We start from the raw sequence: 20740 nt of genomic DNA, 5'->3' as shown, positions 1-20740 counted from the left end.
CTGTGTCGCCGGCACATGGTGTTCTAGTCCCAGTCGGGGCGCTGGATTCTGTCCCGGTTGCCCCTCTTCCAGGCCAGCTCTCTGCTGTGGCCCGGGAAGGCAGTGGAGGATGGCCCAAGTGCTTGGGCCCTGCACCCGCATGGGAGACCAGGAGAAGCACCTGGCTACTGGCTTCAGATCAGCGCGGTGCGCTGGTCACAGCGGCCACTGGGGAGTGAACCAACGGCAAAGGAAGACCTTTCTCTCTGTCTCTCTCTCTCTCTCATTGTCCACTCTGCTAGTCAAAAAAAAAAAAAGAAAAGAAAAAAAAAAGAAATATTGGAAATGAAGAATTCAATATATAAAAAATAGAGTGGAAAGCCTTAACAACAGACTTTGTGAAGCAGAAGAAAGAATATCCGAGTCAGAAAACAAATCTCTGGAAATTTTACAGTCAGACCAAAAAAAAAAAAAAAAAAAAAAAGAGGAAGAAGAAGAAATTAGAAGCCTGAAAAACAGTGTTGGACATCATTAGGATATGATCAAATGATCTAATATATGGGTCTTATGAATTCCTGAAGGCGTGGGAAGAGAGAATGGATTAGAAGGACTTTTTAGTGAAATAACTACAGAAAACTTCCCTAATTTGGATAAAGAAATGGATGTCCAAGTACAGGAAGCACACAGAATTCCTAATAGACATGACCAGAAAATATTCTCACCATGACACATTGTAGTCAAATTCTCCACAGTAAGTCATAAAGAAAAGATTCTAAAATGTACACAAGAGAAACACCAGATTACTTTCAGAAAATCTCTAACTAGACTCACAGAGGGCTTCTCATCAGAAACCCTACAGGCTAGGAGAAAATGGCAAGATATATTCCAAGTCTTAAGAGACTTAAGTCTTAAGTCAACCCAGAATACTGTATCCTGAAGAGCTCTCATTTATTAATGAAAGTGAAATGAAGACTTTCTATAAAAAACAGGAATTGAAAGAATTTGTCTCCACTTGTCTAGCCTTATAAAAGATGCTTAAGGATGTGCTACACACAGAAACATGCTTACCACTATGAAAGAAGGTGAAGGCAGAATATCACCTAGTAAAAATACAAAGGAAATCCAAAGTAAACAATAGGAATATTTACGGGAAAACAGCATGGCCAAGTTGTTACTTATCAATAGTACCCTTGGTCTCAACCCTCCAGTCAAAAGATACAGACTGGCTGAATGGATTAAAAATAAAACCCATCTATTTGCTGCTTACAAAAAACACATCTCACCACAAAAACTGTTAAAAGAGACAAAGAAGGGTACTATGCAATGATTAATGGATCACTTCAACAGGAAGATGTGACTATAATAAACATATATGCACCTAATTACAGTGTACCGGCTATTGAAAAGAAATGTTAATGGATCTAAAGGGAGATATAGATTCCAATACAATAGTAATGGGGGACTTCAACACCCCACTTTCAGCAATGGACAGATCAACCAGACAGAAAGTTAGCAAGGAAACAGCAATTAATCGACACTATACATCAAACGAACCCAACAGATATCTACAAAACTTTTCATCCTACAGTTGCAGAATACACATTCTTCTTACCAGTTCATGGAACTTTCTCTAAGACAGACCACAGGCTAGGCCATAAAGAAAGTGTCAGCAAATTCAAAAAAATCAAAATAATACTATGCATCTTCTTTGACCACAATGGAATAAAGCTGAAAAATCAACAATTCAAGAACCTCTAGAATATAAGCAAACATGGAGACTGAACATGCTCCTGAATGAACAGTGGGTCACAAAAAAAGAAGTTGAAGAACAGTTTTTTTTTTTCATACTATTTGCTGAACTCTTTACTTAGTATAGAGTTAATCTTCTGTGTATGAGGTTAATTAGAGTTCAGTAAAAAATAAGAATGGGATTAGGAGAGGGAAGAGGAAGAAGGGTAGGAGAGTTAGTGAGAGGGTGGGTACAGTGGGAACAATCACTATGTTCTTAAAGTTGTATTTATGAAATAAATGAAATTTGTATACCTTAAATAAAAGGTCTCTGAGGAAAATAAAATAAAATAAAAATGAGGGGAAAAAAAAGAAAGAAGCCTCTGGAACTTGATATCAAATCTCTACTCCAGATAATAAGACGAAACAAGCAAGAAATAAAAGTACCCCCTCTGACCATACTATGTGGGTTTTTCCAAGCACCTTTCCCAATTACACATGCTTAGCATAACTGCAATCATATTACACAAGTAAACTCACACTTTCCTCTTCATTTATAACCATAATTTTGATATCCATAATTCCTATAGGAATTACTCTTCTGAACATCTTTCTGTGGTTATTTAACTATTTCTTGATTCTTGGGCATTATGTGGCTTCTGTTTTCTGTGTTAATAAGCAGAAATATAATGTATATCTTTAACAAAAGAGAGAAGCAAACCAAAGTTAAAAAATTCATCATTTTTTTTAAAGTTGTCTTTCTTTATACTTTAAAAACAACCTGAAAGGGAGATCTATGTATTTCTTAATGTTTATTTATTTCATTTTTATCTACCTGAAGAGTGAGATAGAAGAGACAGAGAGGGAAATGTAGTGATCTTCCACCACTGGCTCACTCCCTTTGTTCCTTTCATTTTCAGTTTGGGACCGGCTTAGCTGTTTAGAATAATTCTATGTGAGAGGACTGTTTACTTTTCTTCCTGTAGAGTATTCAGATCACTGGTCATCAAAGAGTAGGATGACACTGCAGCCAGTGACGGTTCTCTGTGAAATGGGAGTGAGGGGTCCTTCACGGGAGTCATAATGCAGAGTGTACAGGACGTTGCGCACCACACTCTGATGCAGGTATTCAAAGGAATACTCAGCACACAGTCTGAGCCGCCACGAGGGCTCCTGTCTCACTCAGCAGCTTCTGGGGATCACTCTATCCCTCCTACTCCCCTTCCTTCCTAGTTGTACCGTCTCACCTGGGATCTGGGAAGGGGAGATTCCGAACAGAGAAAACACAGAGAAAATGCATGTCCGCATACACTGAGAGAGCACCCATGGCCACATTTTGATGGGATCAACTGCCCTTCATCTCAGACACAAGTCTCTCTCACTTCCTTCAGAGGGGTACTGGGCCTGGTTTCTGTTTCAGGAACGTGGGGAGAGGCAGAGCTACTTCATTCTGTTTGAATGGACAAGGGGAAAGAAATGGCCTGGATTACACTTTGGAGCGTGGTAATAAAAGGGCCAGCTCCAGGTGCTGCTGGGACAATAGACACAGGGTCATCTGGAAACAAACAGGGACACAGATTTCTCCAGTGAGATGGCTTTGGTTTGCAAAAGACTCCTGCCAATCCTGTATCTCCCTTCTCTGCCCTTGAGCTGGAGGAGCTATGAGAGTCAAAGATGGGACAGTCCTTTCTGCTCAGTGAGAGGAGAGGAGACACAAATGTGATCCTGATATAGCCAGAGAAGGTGGCTGTCTGGCCTTCAACACACAATCCAGACATCATCTTCCCCACAGAAACTGTGTTCTCCCTGGTTATTGAGTTTCAGTATGTTGTATGTTTCATGTACACTGGGATTGTACAAATGATGTATACTGACCTGTATGCCTTATCACTATGCTTCTACCTCCCAAAAAATGTATTTCAAGTTCTCAACATCAGCTTAACAAACCGTATCCCTAATGGGAGCTGCTTATGCTTTAGATGCAGTTTACAAATTTATATGTCACGAACTTTTTTTTAATCTCTCCTTCTAGGTGGGCCAATTACCTGACAGGCTACATAATTTAAAATATATAGGTGTAGGGCAGGTGTCATAGTGCAGCTGGTTAAGCTGCCACTTGGGACACCGCCATGATCAGAGTACCTGGTTCAAGAGCTAGCTACTCTGTGCTTCCAATATAGCTTCCTGATAATGCACCCAGGAAATGGTGGATGACGGTCCAAGTACTTGGGTCCCTGCCATTTACGTGGCAAACCTGGATTTAGTTCTTAGCTCCTGGCTTCAACCTGGCCCAGCCCCAGGTATTGCTGGCAGCTGGGGAGTTCGTCAGCAGATGGAAGATCTCTCTTTCTCTCTGTCACTCTGCCTTTCAAGTAAATAAAAGTGAATAAATAAACATTAAAAATAAAGAACTCTCTCTCTGCATTTCAAGTAAATAAATAAATATCTTTTCAAAAGATGTGTGCCTCTGGTAAAAAAAAAAAAAAAAAAAAAAAAAAAAAAAAGCAAAAGAATAGGAGGGAAAGGAATGCAGGAGAGGAGGAAAAAAATCGTTCTCCCAGTCTTCACAATCCAATGAAGATGCTGCCTCTCAGGCACCGTAGCTTGGAGAGGTGAAGTCTCACTGTTGATCAAATACAGATATCACTCTGCACCAACTGCAAGTTACTAAATCATGCAATTAACTTAAGTATGCTCTTGATCAAGTGAATGCTGCTACCTATAAAATGGAGTGAATATCTTATGTTAATTTGCCTTTAAAACTCTTAAGTTCTTTTGATTTGGCAGTACCTCTTTTAATTTGCCTGCCCTGTTACCTATTTACATAATGTTTCCTATTCATAAATGAGAATGAGACCATTGTTCCAATGGGAGAAAAAAAAAAAAAGAAATTTCAAAGCATCATTCTCAAACTCAATCCAAAGCTTCAGTATGTTAATTCCCAGAACTGAATTTTCCTCCAGATTCTACAAAATCAGGGCTACTGATTTCTTTGGTAGGTCTCAAAAATATGTGTCTTCCAGTTGGCAAACACAGCTTTCAATCAGCCACCTGAATTATCTTAGGAGGCTGGAGGCATCATTATTCTTCAAAAGCCACAGTGCCAAGTTCACAGAAGATTTTGGGCATATTGAATCAAGACTATGGTCTTCAGTTTTTCTTGAAAGCTGCTTATAAAAGGATTGAGTGAAAGAAACTTTGAAATGTGCATCAAGTCACGACTAAGGGGCAGGTTTGCAAAATCAATTGTGCAGCTTTTATACTCAGTGCACATTTACCACATATGTCCTTTATTACACAGTGGAAAACCATTAAATGCACAGTAGTTTTGCCAAGTGGCATTATGCATTTAACAGCTTTATTCGTTTAACAGCTCCAACTCTCATTATATTTTGCCATGTGGTACATGGGATTTTATGCATTTAACAGTTTAAGAAGGCTCTATGGTATTTTCTTTTCATGTATTTCATACTATGGTTGGACATCATGTCTCAGCAAACTGTATTTCACTGGTTTCATTGATGAGAGAGTCAAGAGAATCTGGAAAAATTACCGTGCTGAAATTGAAAAGGGAAATAAATATTTCAATTCTCTTCAAGGTTCCTTGATATTCTGCTTTCCTCTCTATTAATATCTGAAAATAACCTAAGTTGGGCAAAACTGCAGGATAAAACAATCATCTCAAAGCAACAGAATTAGTTTAAACGTGACACATGACTATCATTTCTTAAATTTCAGTTTTTACTGAAAACCTGATTGCTTAATAGAAATACAGTACTCCGCAACTTCTTTATAACACATGGCTGATCTGTTTGGAGAATGATGGGCCGCTTTACCATTTACATGTGTCGGGATGAAAACATTTGTCACGCAAGGTCACAGAGGAAATCAAGCTCAAAATCAAAGGACCCTCAGAATGTGGTTTAGCTAACTTTGGTTTCTTCCTCCTTACATTAATTGTTCATCCTATGGATAAATAAATAGCCTGTTCAAACTAACCTAGGATTCTAGGACTGGACAGTTATTCATCTGAATCATAGAATAGATCTCATCAACTGTTGCTGCTTTCAGAAATAAAAAAAAAAAAAAAACACCAAGCATCTGTCTGCTCTTTTCCCCAGAGTATTGCATTCCCCACAATCTCAGTACTCTGAAATTTTTACTGGATAAGCTTCCATGTTTTTCTGCTAAAAGATTTTAACACTTACTCTGCACTCCCCCACATGTGTTTTCTCCTGGAAAAACAACTGCATTCAGTACTTAAAAGAAACACCTGACTATCACAAGGTGTCTCTGGGGCTGTGGGAAAGTGGTTATTAGACAAAGTCAGCCTTCCCCTGGTGGGAATAAGAGGTGATGCGACCTGGCTGAAACTTGGTCTCAGGAAGGTGCTGTTATGTACAGTCTAAGTTCTGTTCAAATACCAAAAACAAATAAATAAATAAGACAGGAGGAACTACATAGCAGTGCTTAGAAGGAGAAGTCATTCAAGGCTGGCTTTTTTCGGGGGTGGTGGGGTACAGAATCTTTAAAAGTGAAAAGCTGCGTTTTGGCTTGGTCTCTATTTTGAACTCCAGTGGGAGTGAAGGCGAACCACAGAGCAGAAGGCAGAACATGACAGGTTCCCTGGGGATTATTATTGTTATTATTATTGTAGGAACAGATGTATTTTTATTAGTGGGAGGAGGAGAAAGGTCTGATTCCAGCCCTCGATTTTGCTCTTTTAAAAAGCACTCACCTGACTTTTATTTGCAGCCACTTTGGCAAACAGGGCTTGAGACACCTTGGCCCTTTTCATCTCCTGTTGGATCTCGTCATAAATGGCAGCTGTGATGTTGACGTTGGCGCCGTCCACCTTAATAGGGAGGTCTGCTGTCGGTGTCGAGGTTTTGGCCTACCAAGAGACCATGAAAATAATAATTTAAAAAGTGCTGCATTCAGCCCAGCCATCTGTGCAGAAATTATCAAAGGATTTCAGTCAGCTGATGCCAAACTGCATTAGCTACAGAGGGACACTTCCTGTCCATTATTCTAATCAGGTTAATTGTGATTGGAAATAATTGCAGGCATTCCTATAGGACACGCAGAATCCTGTCAGCCCTGGTCTTTCCCCTCCCAACATCCTGGATGGTTCACAGGTAGGATGGCTACTCTGGGCGTCAAACTGTAAGTCATCACCTAACCGCAAAACAAACGTGCAGAACATACACAGTTACTTTTTTCTTTCTAAAAGTGGCACACCTTGGAGGAAGAGCCAGTTCTTCCAGAAAAAAAAAAAAAAGGAGTAAATGGGTAGAGATCTCTAAATAATAAATTATTACTCAATTTAATGCACTCCCCTGAGTCTCTCTCATTCTTTATTAAACCTTTACGTATGTCATTCGAGTATGTATGGTTTCCCATCATTATCATCATTATGCTACCCAGACAGTCACCTAATTTCACCTAGGAAATCAGTGGAAATGAAACAAAATTTCATTTCATAAAACTAGGCTTCAGAATGCCTTTGATGTGCCGTTTTCATTTTCTTAAACTCATATTGTGGTTTTATGTATTCTGCTGTGCTCGTTTTAATTGAATGATTTCCCATCAGCTTCAGAGACAAATGAAGGACAAAATAGAAGGTTCCGAAGTTCTTGGGTAAGGATAACCCTAAAACATTTGTATCTACTTGATCTAAAAGGCTGTCACATCATCTGCTTTGTCTGGGCCCTAGAACGCTTTGCTGGTGTTTGATGGGAGGAACTAAGCAGCGTGCCTCGTCCCCCTGGCAAAATGATTCCAAGATTCTTGGGCTCGTGAGCTCTGCCGTTTGAACTGGTCTAACCTGGGCTGTTGTTGTTTTCCTTTTTGTCCTACTTCATTCTGGAATTCCAAACCAAGGAAGCTGTCCCCAAACCACAACTTTCCCTCCACCGACGCCCAGCAGGTGAACCAGTGCACAGGTCTGGAGAAAGACAGCAGGCAGCCTGCGTGGGGCACAATCCTCTTCAGTAGTGTCCTGAGGTGGACTTCATGCCCTCTGCTTCCATGGTTTGCTTCCTAAGAGCTCCCGGTGACTTTTGTCATTCCCCTTCAACCTCCCTGTCTCAAGGTGTTTTCTAATTACTGCGAAGGAATAAGTAGAATTTACGGGGTACCTCTATTAACCAGGAACTCCAGAAAGTATTTTACTGTTTGTCATTTAATTCTTTGAATAATCCCATGAGTTAGGCATTGCTATTTTCATTTTACAGATGAGGAGCTGGCTTGACTTGCTGAAAGGATACACAGCCAGTGAAGGGTCCATGACCTTAACCCACGTCCTTCAGGTCCCAAACAATGGGCTTGGGCCCATGTGCTATCTGGGTTACAAAATGCCCACGTGATCCCGGCTGCTCTTGCAAGGTGTCCTCCTCCCTGCTAGTCTGGAACCTTCCCATGATAATCTGATTCTCTCTCTCTCTCTTTTTTTTTTTTTTTTTCAAGAAATTCCTTTATCCTCTCAAAATTTTGACTTGGCTGAATGTTTTAGTAAATCATTCTGCCTTTCTCAGCTGTTTTATTGGCTCCTCTTATCTAACTGGTCAGTTCTCCAGAACTCTGCCAGCCAAAAAACAAAACAAAACAAAAAACTCCCTCAAGGAACTACATAGATGGCTGGGAGCCTAGGTTCTAGAATCAGAATAACTACAGCTGAAATGCTGGCTCTACCCCACAGTCCTGTGATCTTATACAAATTATTTAACTCATTTAAACCTCAGTTTCCTCATCCATAAATGGGGGTAGCACCCTAAGATAGTGAGGATTGACTTCATGCATCATTCTCACCCTAGCCAATACACAGTCAGAGCTGTTGAACAAGGTTATTCTTATCTTTATATTGTGGTTTTGTTGTTATTAAGTACACCAAGGAATTCTGGCCAATTGAAGAGTTACAAGGAGAGACTCTGGAGTCTTCTTAAAGTTCTAAATGCTAAATTTCAAATTCTAAATTTCTTCATTTTGTTTTTAATCAACCAGCAAAGTATGACTGGAGTCTGGAAAACAGTCTCCCCAGACCTGTGGAGGGCCACCTGTGGCTGCGGACCCACTGCCTCTGACACGAAGGCTGTCAGCAAGGTGCCCTCCAACACTGGCTCTCACAGTGAGAGCTTTTCCCTTCCAGGGGGTCCCCAGAATTGAGATATGTCTGCAAAGAACTGTGAGGAGGCAGGTGCTCACGAAGTGCGTAGAAGACCAGGACATCCCTCTTACCAATCTCTATCCAACAGAAAAAGGAAGAAAAGTCCAGAACAAATACAAGTGTATGCTCTCCTACAACTGTACTCTCAAACACACTTGAATATTGCATATTGATTTTCAAAAGAATTGCAAAATTCTGAAATTTGATAGTAACTTCTCTGTTACATTTATCCCTAAAAGGCACTCTTCTTTACCTAGGGTTTTCTAGACAGGATGAAGCTCAACAAAGGCAACACACTGCATGGCCTTGTGCGCTGTGCTGGCTCTTAGGGCTAACAACAGGTCTCTGAGAAGGTCTCAGGATATGATCCTGTAAGCAAGCTCTTGTAAAGGAGCTAGAATCAAGCACACAGAACTGTGCTCTTTCCTCACAAAAAGTGACTGTCTGAGAAGAGCTGCCTGGTTAAAAGGCCATGAAACACGGCTGGACTTTCCTATAATGGATTTAATAGGCTACAAAAGTTACCAAAATACTGATGAATTTAATAGCAGCAAATATTCGTGCAACTTAACAACTCACCCTACTTACTAGCTCAATATGTATGTCCCCAATTTTTAAAAAAATAAATAAAAATACTTGGTTACACTTGTCCAAAATAAGCAGTCAAGAGACTTATTTTGGGTTTAACAGTAACTAAAATTCATAATTTATTAAAGACTAAAGTGTAAGTAACAGAATTTGGCAATGCACGATAGAAAGTGATCTTCAATAAAAAAAAATGTATTGCAGAGTACAAAAATATAAAAAGAGTCAAAACGTGTGAAAAAATGGATGCACTTGAAAAAGCTCAAATATTTCTACTAGAATAAAATTCTAATTCTATGCATAATAAGTTCTCTGGAATTTATCATAAAACAAACTCATAAAAGCAAAACCGTGGTATCTAAGCAATATAATCTCTGGGGTTGAAGCACCCAGTTTTCAGTTTTGCACAAATATGTACCTGTTAAAGGCTGGTTTTGAGAACTATCATTCAGATGGAACTTGCAAACACTTCTATCAACAGTGAATGGAATGGCAAAAATCCATTGATTAATAAAAGGTGAGGGCCGATGGGAAGCAGGCTAGAAATGAAAGGCCTCCGATCTGAATTGGAAATGACCTCTGACTGCCTTGAGCCTTCCGTTGGGAGCTCTGAAGCAGACTGCAGTGCTGGGGACATACAGTTGCAGCAGGGCCCTAAGAACAGAATTCTGTTAAAGCATGTAGAGGGGAGAAACGGATGGCAGGGACTCCCAGGTGGAGATTGCCTTAGGGAGGAAAACAATGAAGGCCTATCCTCCACTATCACTTCTGAAGGACTCACCGAGTGACTTCCCAACTGTTCTGATCTAGCCACTATAATCACATGCTTCCACGGCACCAGGGTTTCCCCCATTTTGTCTTTTTTGAATTGCATAAAACAGAGCTTTCATTACTCTCTGTCCCCTGCCCACAACCACCCGTCCAAATAAACAATTTAAGGAAAAGTACTGTGCTGAGTATGCAAAGTTTCAACACAAATCCCTAGCCCCTTCTTTGGTGACTCAATAGTTGTAGGTGGGCCGGCGCCGTGGCTCACTTGGTTAATCCTCCGCCTGCAGCACCGCCATCCCATATGGGCGCCGGGTTCTGGTCCTGGTTGCTCCTCTTCCATTCCAGCTCTCTGCTGTGGCCCAGGAAGGCAGTGGAGGATGGCCCAAGTGCTTGGGCCCCTGCACCCGCGTGGGAGAGCAGGAGGAAGCACCTGGCTCCTGGCTTCGGATCGGCACAGCGCCGACCATAGCGGCCATTTGGGGGGTGAACCAACAGAAGGAAGACCTTTCTCTCTGTCTCTACCTCTCACTGTCTAACTCTACCTGTCAAATAAGTAAAAAAAAAAAAAAAAAAAAAAAAAAAGTTGTAGGTCGACAGTTCTAGAATTCCCCCTACTCACTCCTTACCTACTCATCACATATGGAAAAAAAATGTGGCTTCCCTAAATGACTAAAATGGTACACAGTGTAGTACACTATTATATTACTATATTGTCAGAGGTTCATATCCTTTGACCAACATATTCAGTGGATTAAGCAATCCTTGAATTATGTCTTTTAGCTTACCAGGTAAAACACAGTATTAGTGAAGGAAGAAGTTAACAGGGCAAAAAAAGGAAATGCCAGAGGAGCAAATGTCTCACCTGAGGGGTGCGGGAGGAGCTGGGACTGCTGGAGGCCGACGAGACCATGCTCACATTGGGGTTCATGCTCCGCTCTCTCTCATCCTGGTATATGCGATCTCGCTCCACTTCTGGCAGGTTGAGGAAATTCTGCATGGCCCTCAGGTTCACTAACAGAGACTGAGAGGCCGTCCGAGGGTCTTCTTCCTTACGCAGAATCTCAGACAACAACCCCTGATGAGATGGGAAGAAAAATAGGCCCAGTCATTTCTGCCCGGGTATGCATGCGGCTTCCGACTTCTGCCCTGCTCCACCCTTTATCTCTGTGGTGCAACCAGCTGACCAGTTCCTTATGGTTTTCCAGCTGAAAGACTTTGTTGGAATGTGCCTGCCTTCCTGGGCCTTGCCTGGTTTGAAGGCCGTTCTGTTCTGACACTGTATCATCGCTGTTAGCAGTCATGGGTGTACAGAGATGCCAGTGAGCAAGGTAGGCGCTAGGGAAGAATTGTGAAACTGCAATTAGCACCAGGTGCCTCCTACAAGTATTTCAGGAACTGTTAGAACTCTCTCTGCTTGAAACTGGGAGCACTTGGCAGTCCTGTTCAGCTTTACAAATCTGCCAAGTTTGGTAAATTTAGTTCCGACATTTAAACAGCATGGGAGATTTACATCTTTTTTTTTTTTTTAAAGATTGGCTGAATTTCTGTGTGACCGGCCACTGTTTTCAATATAGATGTTTCCAATGGAATGGAAAAAATTAAAAATAAAAAGGACATAAAGCAAATGACAATAGCTTGTGTTAAACCTCTGATAACTTCCCAGACCACATACAAAATAATTACCATTGTACATATACTAAAAAGTATCCAAACATTTTCATGAGATGCCCTCATGGGGCAAGCTCGAGCCCACCTCCAAAGCATGAAAAGGCAGCCTCCTCAGTGAGGGGCTGCAGCACACCTTAACTAGAGTGTGTACTGAATGCTATGATAGGCTTAGACATTTGCGGAATGTGTGACTCATCCAAATGGAAAGATTTCAATAGGAAATTAATGTTTTTACTATGTGGTCTAATGACAGAGAATTCACAAAGGGAAATGCTGCTAAGTCTAGGGAAACCCTAGTATAGGCACAAGAAGAGGGTTGGAGATCCAAGAAGGAACACTAATATTTTTGACAGATGCACTTCCATTTCCAGTGTGCACATTTGTTGGATTATCACATAGAGGCATCATTATATATTCCCAGCTAATATCCCTCCTCAGAGCAAGAGGAGATCAGAGTTTAGGATTATTCACTGTGAAGAGCTGAGATATTAATCCTGTGTCTTAGAACAGATGGGGCAACCCCAAATCATGAAAAGTCACTTGTATAGACTGTAGAAATGTGGTACAAATGACAAAGGTATTTCCACTGGAGTGGAAATTAAAGCAACTACTACCCAATTCCTGATACATGGCTTGAATATGAAAAGACACTGGATACAACAAGAATATACCATCTGTGGTTGGTCAGAAATCTGCAGGGTGAGGTAGGCAATGTTTTAAAATAAAGTAATGCATTACAACATAGTGAACCAGAAGCCACTTACTGGAACATGCATCACACAGCAATCAGCACTCCAAGAAAATTATCACCACTCAAAACACCACATAAGACAACTGACTGTAAAGAACCCACAAATAGTGTACATCTGACAGTTTTGCAACTTTGGGGTCATGGTATTTTGGTCAGAGAAATCAAAACTAATACTTGGTAGAAATGTATATATAGGGCTGACATTGTGGCACAGCAGGTTAAGCTGCTGCTTGCAACACTGGCATCTGATATGAGCCTGGGTTCAGGTCCCGCCTGCTTCACTTCTGATCCAGCTCCCTACTAATGCATCCGGGAAAACACGCAAGATGGTCCAAGTACTTGGGCCCCTGCTACCTGTATGGGAGACCCTCCTGGCTCCTGGATTTGGACTGGCCCAGCCCTGTCCGCTTTGGCCACTTAGGGAGTGAACCAAAAGATCGATCTCTCCTCCTCCCACCGCCCCCCATAACTCCACCTTTCAAATAAATTAAATAAATCTTCAAATAAAAGTGTGTATACATAAAGCACTACTGGAGAGCTGTGTGTGTGCCCCTGTGCATGTGTATGGTAAAGGAAAGGGCAAGTGAGGATGTGAAAATACTCTCCCGGTAAAATGATTTAAAGAAAATTCAGATTTCTTGCCATGCTTTTAAAGGTAACAACTGAGAGATTCACCTTCTAGAAAATGTTACACACTATAGATATTGATTTTCTTCCCGAAGTTAAAAAATGTCAGTTCTGCCTTAAGTTATCCTACTTTCCACTTGCACTAAGCAAGTGGATTTGTTTTGAAAAATACAAAAATATCTAAATTAATATGTTGAGAGGAGGAAATGGATTTAAAACCTCTGCCAATTTCCAGTACCAGTAAGACACTAAGACTGATTTTTTTAGGCTTTCTTTAATGATGAACCTTACACATAAAGGATGAGTTTGTCTTCTTTCTCATCTTTCATGTCCCCCCTAAATAACTTCAGTATTTTAATAAATCTCAAATGATTAAAATTTGAAGAAGTTTTAGAATCAACATGGATATATTCTTTATGATAGTTACGATTATATTCAAGAAATCTCAAAGTCAAATTTGAAAGTTTAGAAACTTATCCTTCCTCCAGGAAACTGTTTTCGCAACCTAAGAATAAATTATAGCAAAGATCTTTACACAAAATAGTGATACCACAAAAACTATTGCTCTAAAGGTTTAAAATTATATGCTTGCTCATTCCTAATCAATAAAAAAATCATTCAAAGGTATTTTCATTTGTGTCTTGTTTGGGTTTTCTTTTTTACCCCCACCTTGTACATTTTTTACATTTGGATACCTTATCTGGAAATTAATCCATCCCTAAGGAAAATGAGGACAAAGCATCCTTGAGAATAACTGCTCATCACCATCCTCTCTGAGGCAAAAGACCTGTACTATTTGTATTTAAAGGGGCTTTTAGAATATACTGCTGCCTCTGTTTCTTTGCCAACTTGCAGATAAAGTCCTAAACAAACAAGATGGTCAGTGCAACCTCTCTATATTACCTCCAGAGGATAAGAACCAATCCTGTTCCAACGATTTACTCAAGCTCTCATCTAGGTAGCAAAGGTCCCAGGGAAGACTCTTTTTACCCCAGACATTTTTAGTAACAAGTGGCTACCTAGTTGGTACCAGAAATGAAGTTTTAGTTGTCTTGTTCAGTCTTTCATTTTGGCTATTTGTGTGCTTTTAACTATTTTAAATCGGGGTTTTTAAAGATTAAAGTCTAAATTCTGCAGGCTCAGGTATACTAAGCTCAGATAGTGAGCTGAAAACCATCAGTGGGAAGAAAATATACAGAAAATCTTATGACTACCACAAATCACCCTGTCTAATTAGCAAGGTAAGTAAATGTTTGTCATATTGAAATTGTCTTGAAGAGAACATAAATTAATAATTTATCTCACATAAATATTTCTAAAGCCCTTGCCACTATGTCATCTGGCATTTTAATTATCAACCAGCCAGGCAGGAGGTGTCACTTGGACATTCCCATTATGCAGCCTGAGATATAGAAAATGTGGCATGGCACCTGGGCACCAGGAAGAAAAAAAAAAAAGATGTACTTTTATGAATAGAAAGGTCATGAATATTGACAATGTGCAAATGGAGAGAAATTAATAAATTAACTAGGATATTGCTTATTAAACTTTCATATTAGTAATCATATTAAAACACATTGCAAGTATTGAGTAAAGTGGTCATTAAATATTTTCCTCATGGTAAGCAACAGAGCCTTCTCCAGGGAGATATCATAGCAATTTCCTCCATGCTAGCCAAGGTTATGTAAAACTAGGAAACAAGTTGACTGCAAAGGAGTAGAATGACCATCTACACAAGGTAGAGCAATGCCATCCCAAATAGTTCTTCCATTACAAATCACTGGAACAAGAAGGAGTCAGGCAAAGAGAACCTCAAATTCACCTTACCACTAGCCTACTAATGGAGGATTTCACAAGCTTCATATAATTTCCAGCACCAGCAAAGAACATATGAGTTTGGCAGAAAATTTATTCAAAGCAAAATAAAGTACAAAACGAGAAATAACATAGCTTGCTTGCTAATTTGAGTGTAGACTATCTCCACACATAAAACAAAGAATTGGGCTGATTTTTAAAAAGAGAAATTTTTGTCCTTATTTTTTTCTGGTATTTTAAAATAATATCTCTTTGTAACAAATGACATGACTGTGTTTTCCATTGATGAGCTTTTGATTTCCACACTTCTTCAAGACTTGATACATTTTCTCCCAAATTGTTAGTGTGTATGATACATGCAGTTCGAGAAGTTTGGGAAACATTACCAAGACTCTACAAAATGTACTTCCAAGTAACTGCCTTTGATGGACCTTTAATCCCACAAGACAGCAGCAGTAAGAGAAGGCACACACATAGTGAGGGCAGGTGTTAGTGACATGAAGTCTGAGCCCCTCAGAGACACGTGGGCCCACCGCAGGGCTGACAGCCCCTAATTATCAACCAGATTTCAACAGATATCTTTCCTTCATGCAGCTCAGACCTTTAGAGACTCCCTGAGATAGGATATACCCTCCAAAGATTATCCAGAGAGCCCCTAAATCCAGTATCTACCATTGGTTACCCAGGGAATCCTCAAATTCCACATCCCTGGTTTCAAAGAATGACAAATGTGTCCATTAATTCATTATTACTTATGACTTGACACAAAGCTCACAAAGGCAAAAAACATCAATAACAAATTCTGCTCCCAAGGAGTATACTATATGATGGGAGAAAGGTTACTAGTACAATGTAAAAGATGACCAGTGTCACAAATGCATGTTAGAGCTGGTGCCTGATTCAAAGGAGGGAGAAAGCATTCCCAAATGTAGGACACAGGGAAAACTTTTTCCAAAAAGGTGAGACTTAGCTGGGACTTTAAACCTAAGCATAGGTAGTGTATGGGCATGGTGATAATGGTGAGACCAGGCAAAGAAAGAGGGGATGGAACGGGCACTATTAGAACATTTAAAGAAAAAGGAAGAGCATGCCTACTTCAGAATCCAAGGGGGAGTTTCTGTTTCTTTAAAAGCTAAAAAAAAAAGGGGGGGGGGTAACAACAGACACTGATAAACTGATAGAAGACATTCTGAAGTGAAAATAATACAGTCCACATTAATACAATTCTGAACTACTGGAGTATACACAAGCTAACAAGCAAACATTACCCCCCAAAATGAAGTGATATTAGATAATCTGTTCAGCCTTTTTGTCACCTGCAACAAATTAGGCTTTCAATATGCAAAACATCTTCCTTCCAGAAAAACAAATGATCATGATTCCATTTAATTGTAATTTAATGAGGCATAATTTATTTTTTAAAGTGATATACACCAGGTGTGTACTGAGGAAAGAGGCCCAGCCAAACCCCAGTGCTTTCCTTTGTAAAAAGCCTCAAACTAGCTGGAGACCGCTTTCATTTCTGTAAATTATGTTTCAGTTTGTGGCAGTTGGAGTGGAAGGTAGAAAGGGTAACTTGAAATGTTCACCTATTTATTACAAGCTGTATTATACATACAGCTTGAAAGTCACTCAATCCAAAAACTACTCATTTATCATATAAAGTGCTATGTTCCAATCTAAACAAATGTAGATATTAGAATGTTATATAAACTTCAAATACTTACAATGCTAAAAGTAAAACCATGTAGTTAGCACTTACTTAGAAACATGTAGACTATTTGAGAAAAAACAGCCCTATCCTCATGAGGTATTTTAATTATTAATTCTAAGATGTGTGAATAAATTATATAAGGTAAGTAATGACAATCCCATTCAGAAATCAAGCTATGTCTCTTTAAAGATGTATGATTCAAAAATATATTACATGATGAGCCTGAAAATACATTTACTTCATAACTGCATATTGCTTTAAACAGTGTTATAAGCCAATAAGCAATGTTTAAAATCACATATAATGCCATTTTACAGATTAAAATTACAGAAGGTCAGAAGTAAAAAGGGAGTTGGCACTCACCTGGGCCAACCTCCACTCTGGGCCAAGGGACATGACCTGTCTATCACATACTTCCCATGAAACTCAAAAAGAGAAAGAAAGGAAAGGAAAGACAAGCTCCCTCCAAAGATCTTCCTCACCCTGCACACTTTTATCATCCCTTTGGCCTGATCATTTGTCAGCTTCCATTTTCACACACTTTTGGAATGTCTGTGTCCACACGACATGAGAGCAGAAGACTCATACCCTCTTAAGAAAGTCAGGTAACAGCAAATCCCTCACCCAACCACACAGAGCTAACTATTCCATTTCAGAGGTTAATTCAGAGGTACTTGGCAGCAGAGAAATCAGTGGTTAGGCTGTACAAAGTCCTGGAATCCTCCCATCTGAAAGCTGACCTAACAAAATCATTTCTCTCCTAATCGCTATTCTTGTTTCCTTCTACTTGTTCCTAAGAGACATTTTCCCCCTCTGTTAACAAACATAAGCAGGTTTCCCTGTCCCCATAGTCATAATCTATAACTCCCTACAAATGTGACTGTCACATTCATTTGGGTAAAGCTAAAAATACTCACCCCACCCCCAACCCCCAGAGCACTGCTTAGCCAGGAAACCAGAGTACCCAGTCTGATTTGAATAAAAGGTATACAGGGCACAACAATGACAATTTGATTTTTATTATTAAAAATGATGTGTTAAATCCTCAAAGAAAATGCTGTTATTGCATTAGTTTAATAAAACCTTTTATTACAATATTTCTTTATTAAGAGACAGCCTATGCATGTGGCATTTTTGTAGGATAGGGTGGATAGAATTGAGCATCTAAAGGGAACTGATGTACTCTGCAAATATAAATGCATATATTAAAAAAGGCAGCATTTGCAGACAAACATCACTGCACAGATAGTCTTCAAAGCACTATAAGACTAAATATATATAAGTATATACACTGCAGCTGGAAACATTTTCTCTTTCCTTTGAACCAAAAAGGCACTAGCTCTATCTCACACTTATAACATTTATCAACCTTTTCATTGTGCTACTATAAAAACCCTACTTCCTTCCATCATATAATGTTAAACTCCTTAAGAGCAGAAACCATGTTTTTTCGCCTAGTGATTAGTTCGTGATATACAAGAATCTGGGCTGCATGTTATTCATATTTCTGAGGGTGGGAGTCCTATCTTTGTGGCACAGCCAGTGGCAGCCCTCATAGGCTACATATTGAAAGTCTGAGTCACACTGTATTCAAGAAAACAGGATAACTGAAACTGAACTTTTGGGTCATGCAAACCCCACTTCAGAACAAATACTCCATATACTCAGTTAATTTATTAAATGAAACACTTGTCTCACAAAAGCTTTTCTTTCTAGTGCACACAGTAAAACCTCACTTATATCATGTGTCACAGAAAGCAATAAGCACATGACATGAAGTAAATGGGTACAACAGAACATTTGCGAAGCCAAAACAGTCTGTGCCCTCTTCAAAACCCTGCCCAAGCCACCCTCAATCATATAACAGAGGAACTTAGCCAAAACCCAATTCCTGGCAACTTTACTATTTTTTTCCCTTAATTATCCATTCTATGCAATGATAGGTGTGACTAGACAAGCAGCTCCATCTCATTTTTTCTCCTCATCGTCTTTAGAAAGTCTTAGGTACTGGAATAGGAAGTATACACAATCTAAGTTGAAATTTTCTAAACACACTACTACCACAAAGTGAAAGCAAACAGAGAACTGAACAGGTTCCCTTTGGAAACAGTTCACCAGTGGTGTTCTCAGCTCTGGGCATATTCCTGGTTTCTACTCACACCTCAAGTACCTGGCACCATGACTATTTCATTCACAAAGTTCTGGGCCCTGGATATTCCTGGTTTCCAGGAGTGTTCTGTGAAACAACTGTTGGCAACCTGCCCCCAGAATTTACTAGCTTTGGCTACTTTGTCAAAACATTGGCAAAAATTGTATTTTCCAAAAACAAAACAAAACAAGAAATACATTTATTGGATATTTATATCTCCAATGTATCAGACGCCTTCAGATGTTCAGTAAAGCAGACTAGTAACACGTGAGGTGCTCTCATCCTGAAAGGGTTATAAAACATTGTGCTTTCCTGCGGAAAGATTTCTGCGCTCACTTCAGTCACCTCCAGGGTCAAAAGAATCTATTCCCACCTAGCACATGGGAGACACCACAGAATTTATTACACCACAATAGGATTACTGGTTTGAAAGGCTACTTATTTCTTGTACCTCGTTAAAGAAGGGACTGTGTCTTTCACCTTTCATTCTATGGTGGCAAAAATCATTGAGAATGAAGCAGATATGAGCATGAGTTCTGAAGTCAGAACTCGACGTTGAGCTCTTACTGGACAAGGGTCAGCTAATCTCCTTATGGCACCGTTTCCTGACGTGCAAGGTTGAGATAATTCCCCATCCCTCACAGGGCTCCCTAGAGCCTGGTGACAGGGTATGACACATACTAAGACTTCAGCAAATGTTAGACTTCACGTGACAGCTACCATAGTCTCTAAGGACAAAAAATATTTGTTCAAGTGCTTGGGTCCCTGCCACCAAATGGGGAAACCTAGATTGAGATCCTGGCTCAGGACTTCAGCCTGGCTCAGCCCTGGCTATTGCTGGCATTTGGGGATTCAACAAGTGAATGAAATCTCTCTCTCTTTGTCTTTCTTATCATTCTGCCTTTTGGTTGCATAACAGCAAACTTTAAATACTTTTTTTAAAAAACTGTTGAATGAATACCCAATACATCAGAATATTTCAAAATTATTTTAAATTTGAAACTTCCGATATTCAAAGCACTTAAGTTATATTTTGCTAAATATCTTCCTATACAAAAGCAGAGATATAAACATTAACTTTTAGGAAGTAAGGCAATCAAATTATTTGGGTTATAGGAGAATATAAAGAAAAATCTAATAAATTATATTAAGTGAAATGACTATATAGATATTACTAAATATGACTATATTAAGATGGTCATTTTATTTAAAACAAATTTCCTTCCCTAAATAAACTTTGTAATCATTTAAAAGAAGCCTTAATCTGTATTATTGCTTAAATACAGGTCATAATTATTAGTGGATCAAAAATTCAAACTGCAATTAACTTTTGTATAACTATTTGGCATTAAGAGGTTGGAAACTGCCAGAGTGCTTTATGCATGCTATGAATATTGTTCCATGAGATATTTTTTCTCCCATGAAGGTTTTGCTTCAGAAATACACAGAGATGTATGAGTGGTATCGAGCTACAGATAGACACACAGGCATACACGCATGTATGCATCATCCCGTATGTTAAAATGTATTTGCTATGAGTACTGCAGTCACAGAAGTTTGGCAGTAATTACTGTAGACTGTACCAATGGTTTTAGGCACAAAACTTGTAGGTAGAATGAAAATCACCTAGTAATTTCAAGTTCATATAATTTTCTCACAGAGTTTCTAGCCTTTAAACTTAATTCATTTATTTGAACAAATATGCACTTAACCAGGTCAAATGGTTATCATTTCTAGGAGTGGGGAACTTTTCTTCTCCTGAGGGTTATTTGGATATTTATAACATCA

The 20740-nt window shown here is 39.4% G+C and overlaps 1 protein-coding gene across 4 annotated transcripts in view; it reads right to left on the bottom strand.

Annotated features, from left to right (window-relative positions):
• The window catches only part of SATB2 (SATB homeobox 2), a 199405-nt gene that overhangs the window by 54244 nt on the left and 124421 nt on the right, over positions 1 to 20740 (bottom strand). For all 4 annotated transcript variants that reach the window (XM_051848329.2, XM_070070433.1, XM_051848330.2 and 1 more), the window contains 2 exons: positions 11091 to 11303; positions 6446 to 6601 (listed from right to left, as the gene is read on the bottom strand). In XM_051848329.2, coding sequence (XP_051704289.1) covers positions 6446 to 6601; positions 11091 to 11303 — 369 coding nt within the window. The remainder of the gene's footprint in view (positions 1 to 6445; positions 6602 to 11090; positions 11304 to 20740) is intronic.

Source organism: Oryctolagus cuniculus, chromosome 3, assembly GCF_964237555.1.
Source record: "Oryctolagus cuniculus chromosome 3, mOryCun1.1, whole genome shotgun sequence".
In the NCBI taxonomy this organism is placed as follows: Eukaryota; Metazoa; Chordata; class Mammalia; order Lagomorpha; family Leporidae; genus Oryctolagus; species Oryctolagus cuniculus.
Note: the sequence above shows the minus strand (reverse complement) of the source record. Positions and strands in the feature narration are given on the sequence as shown.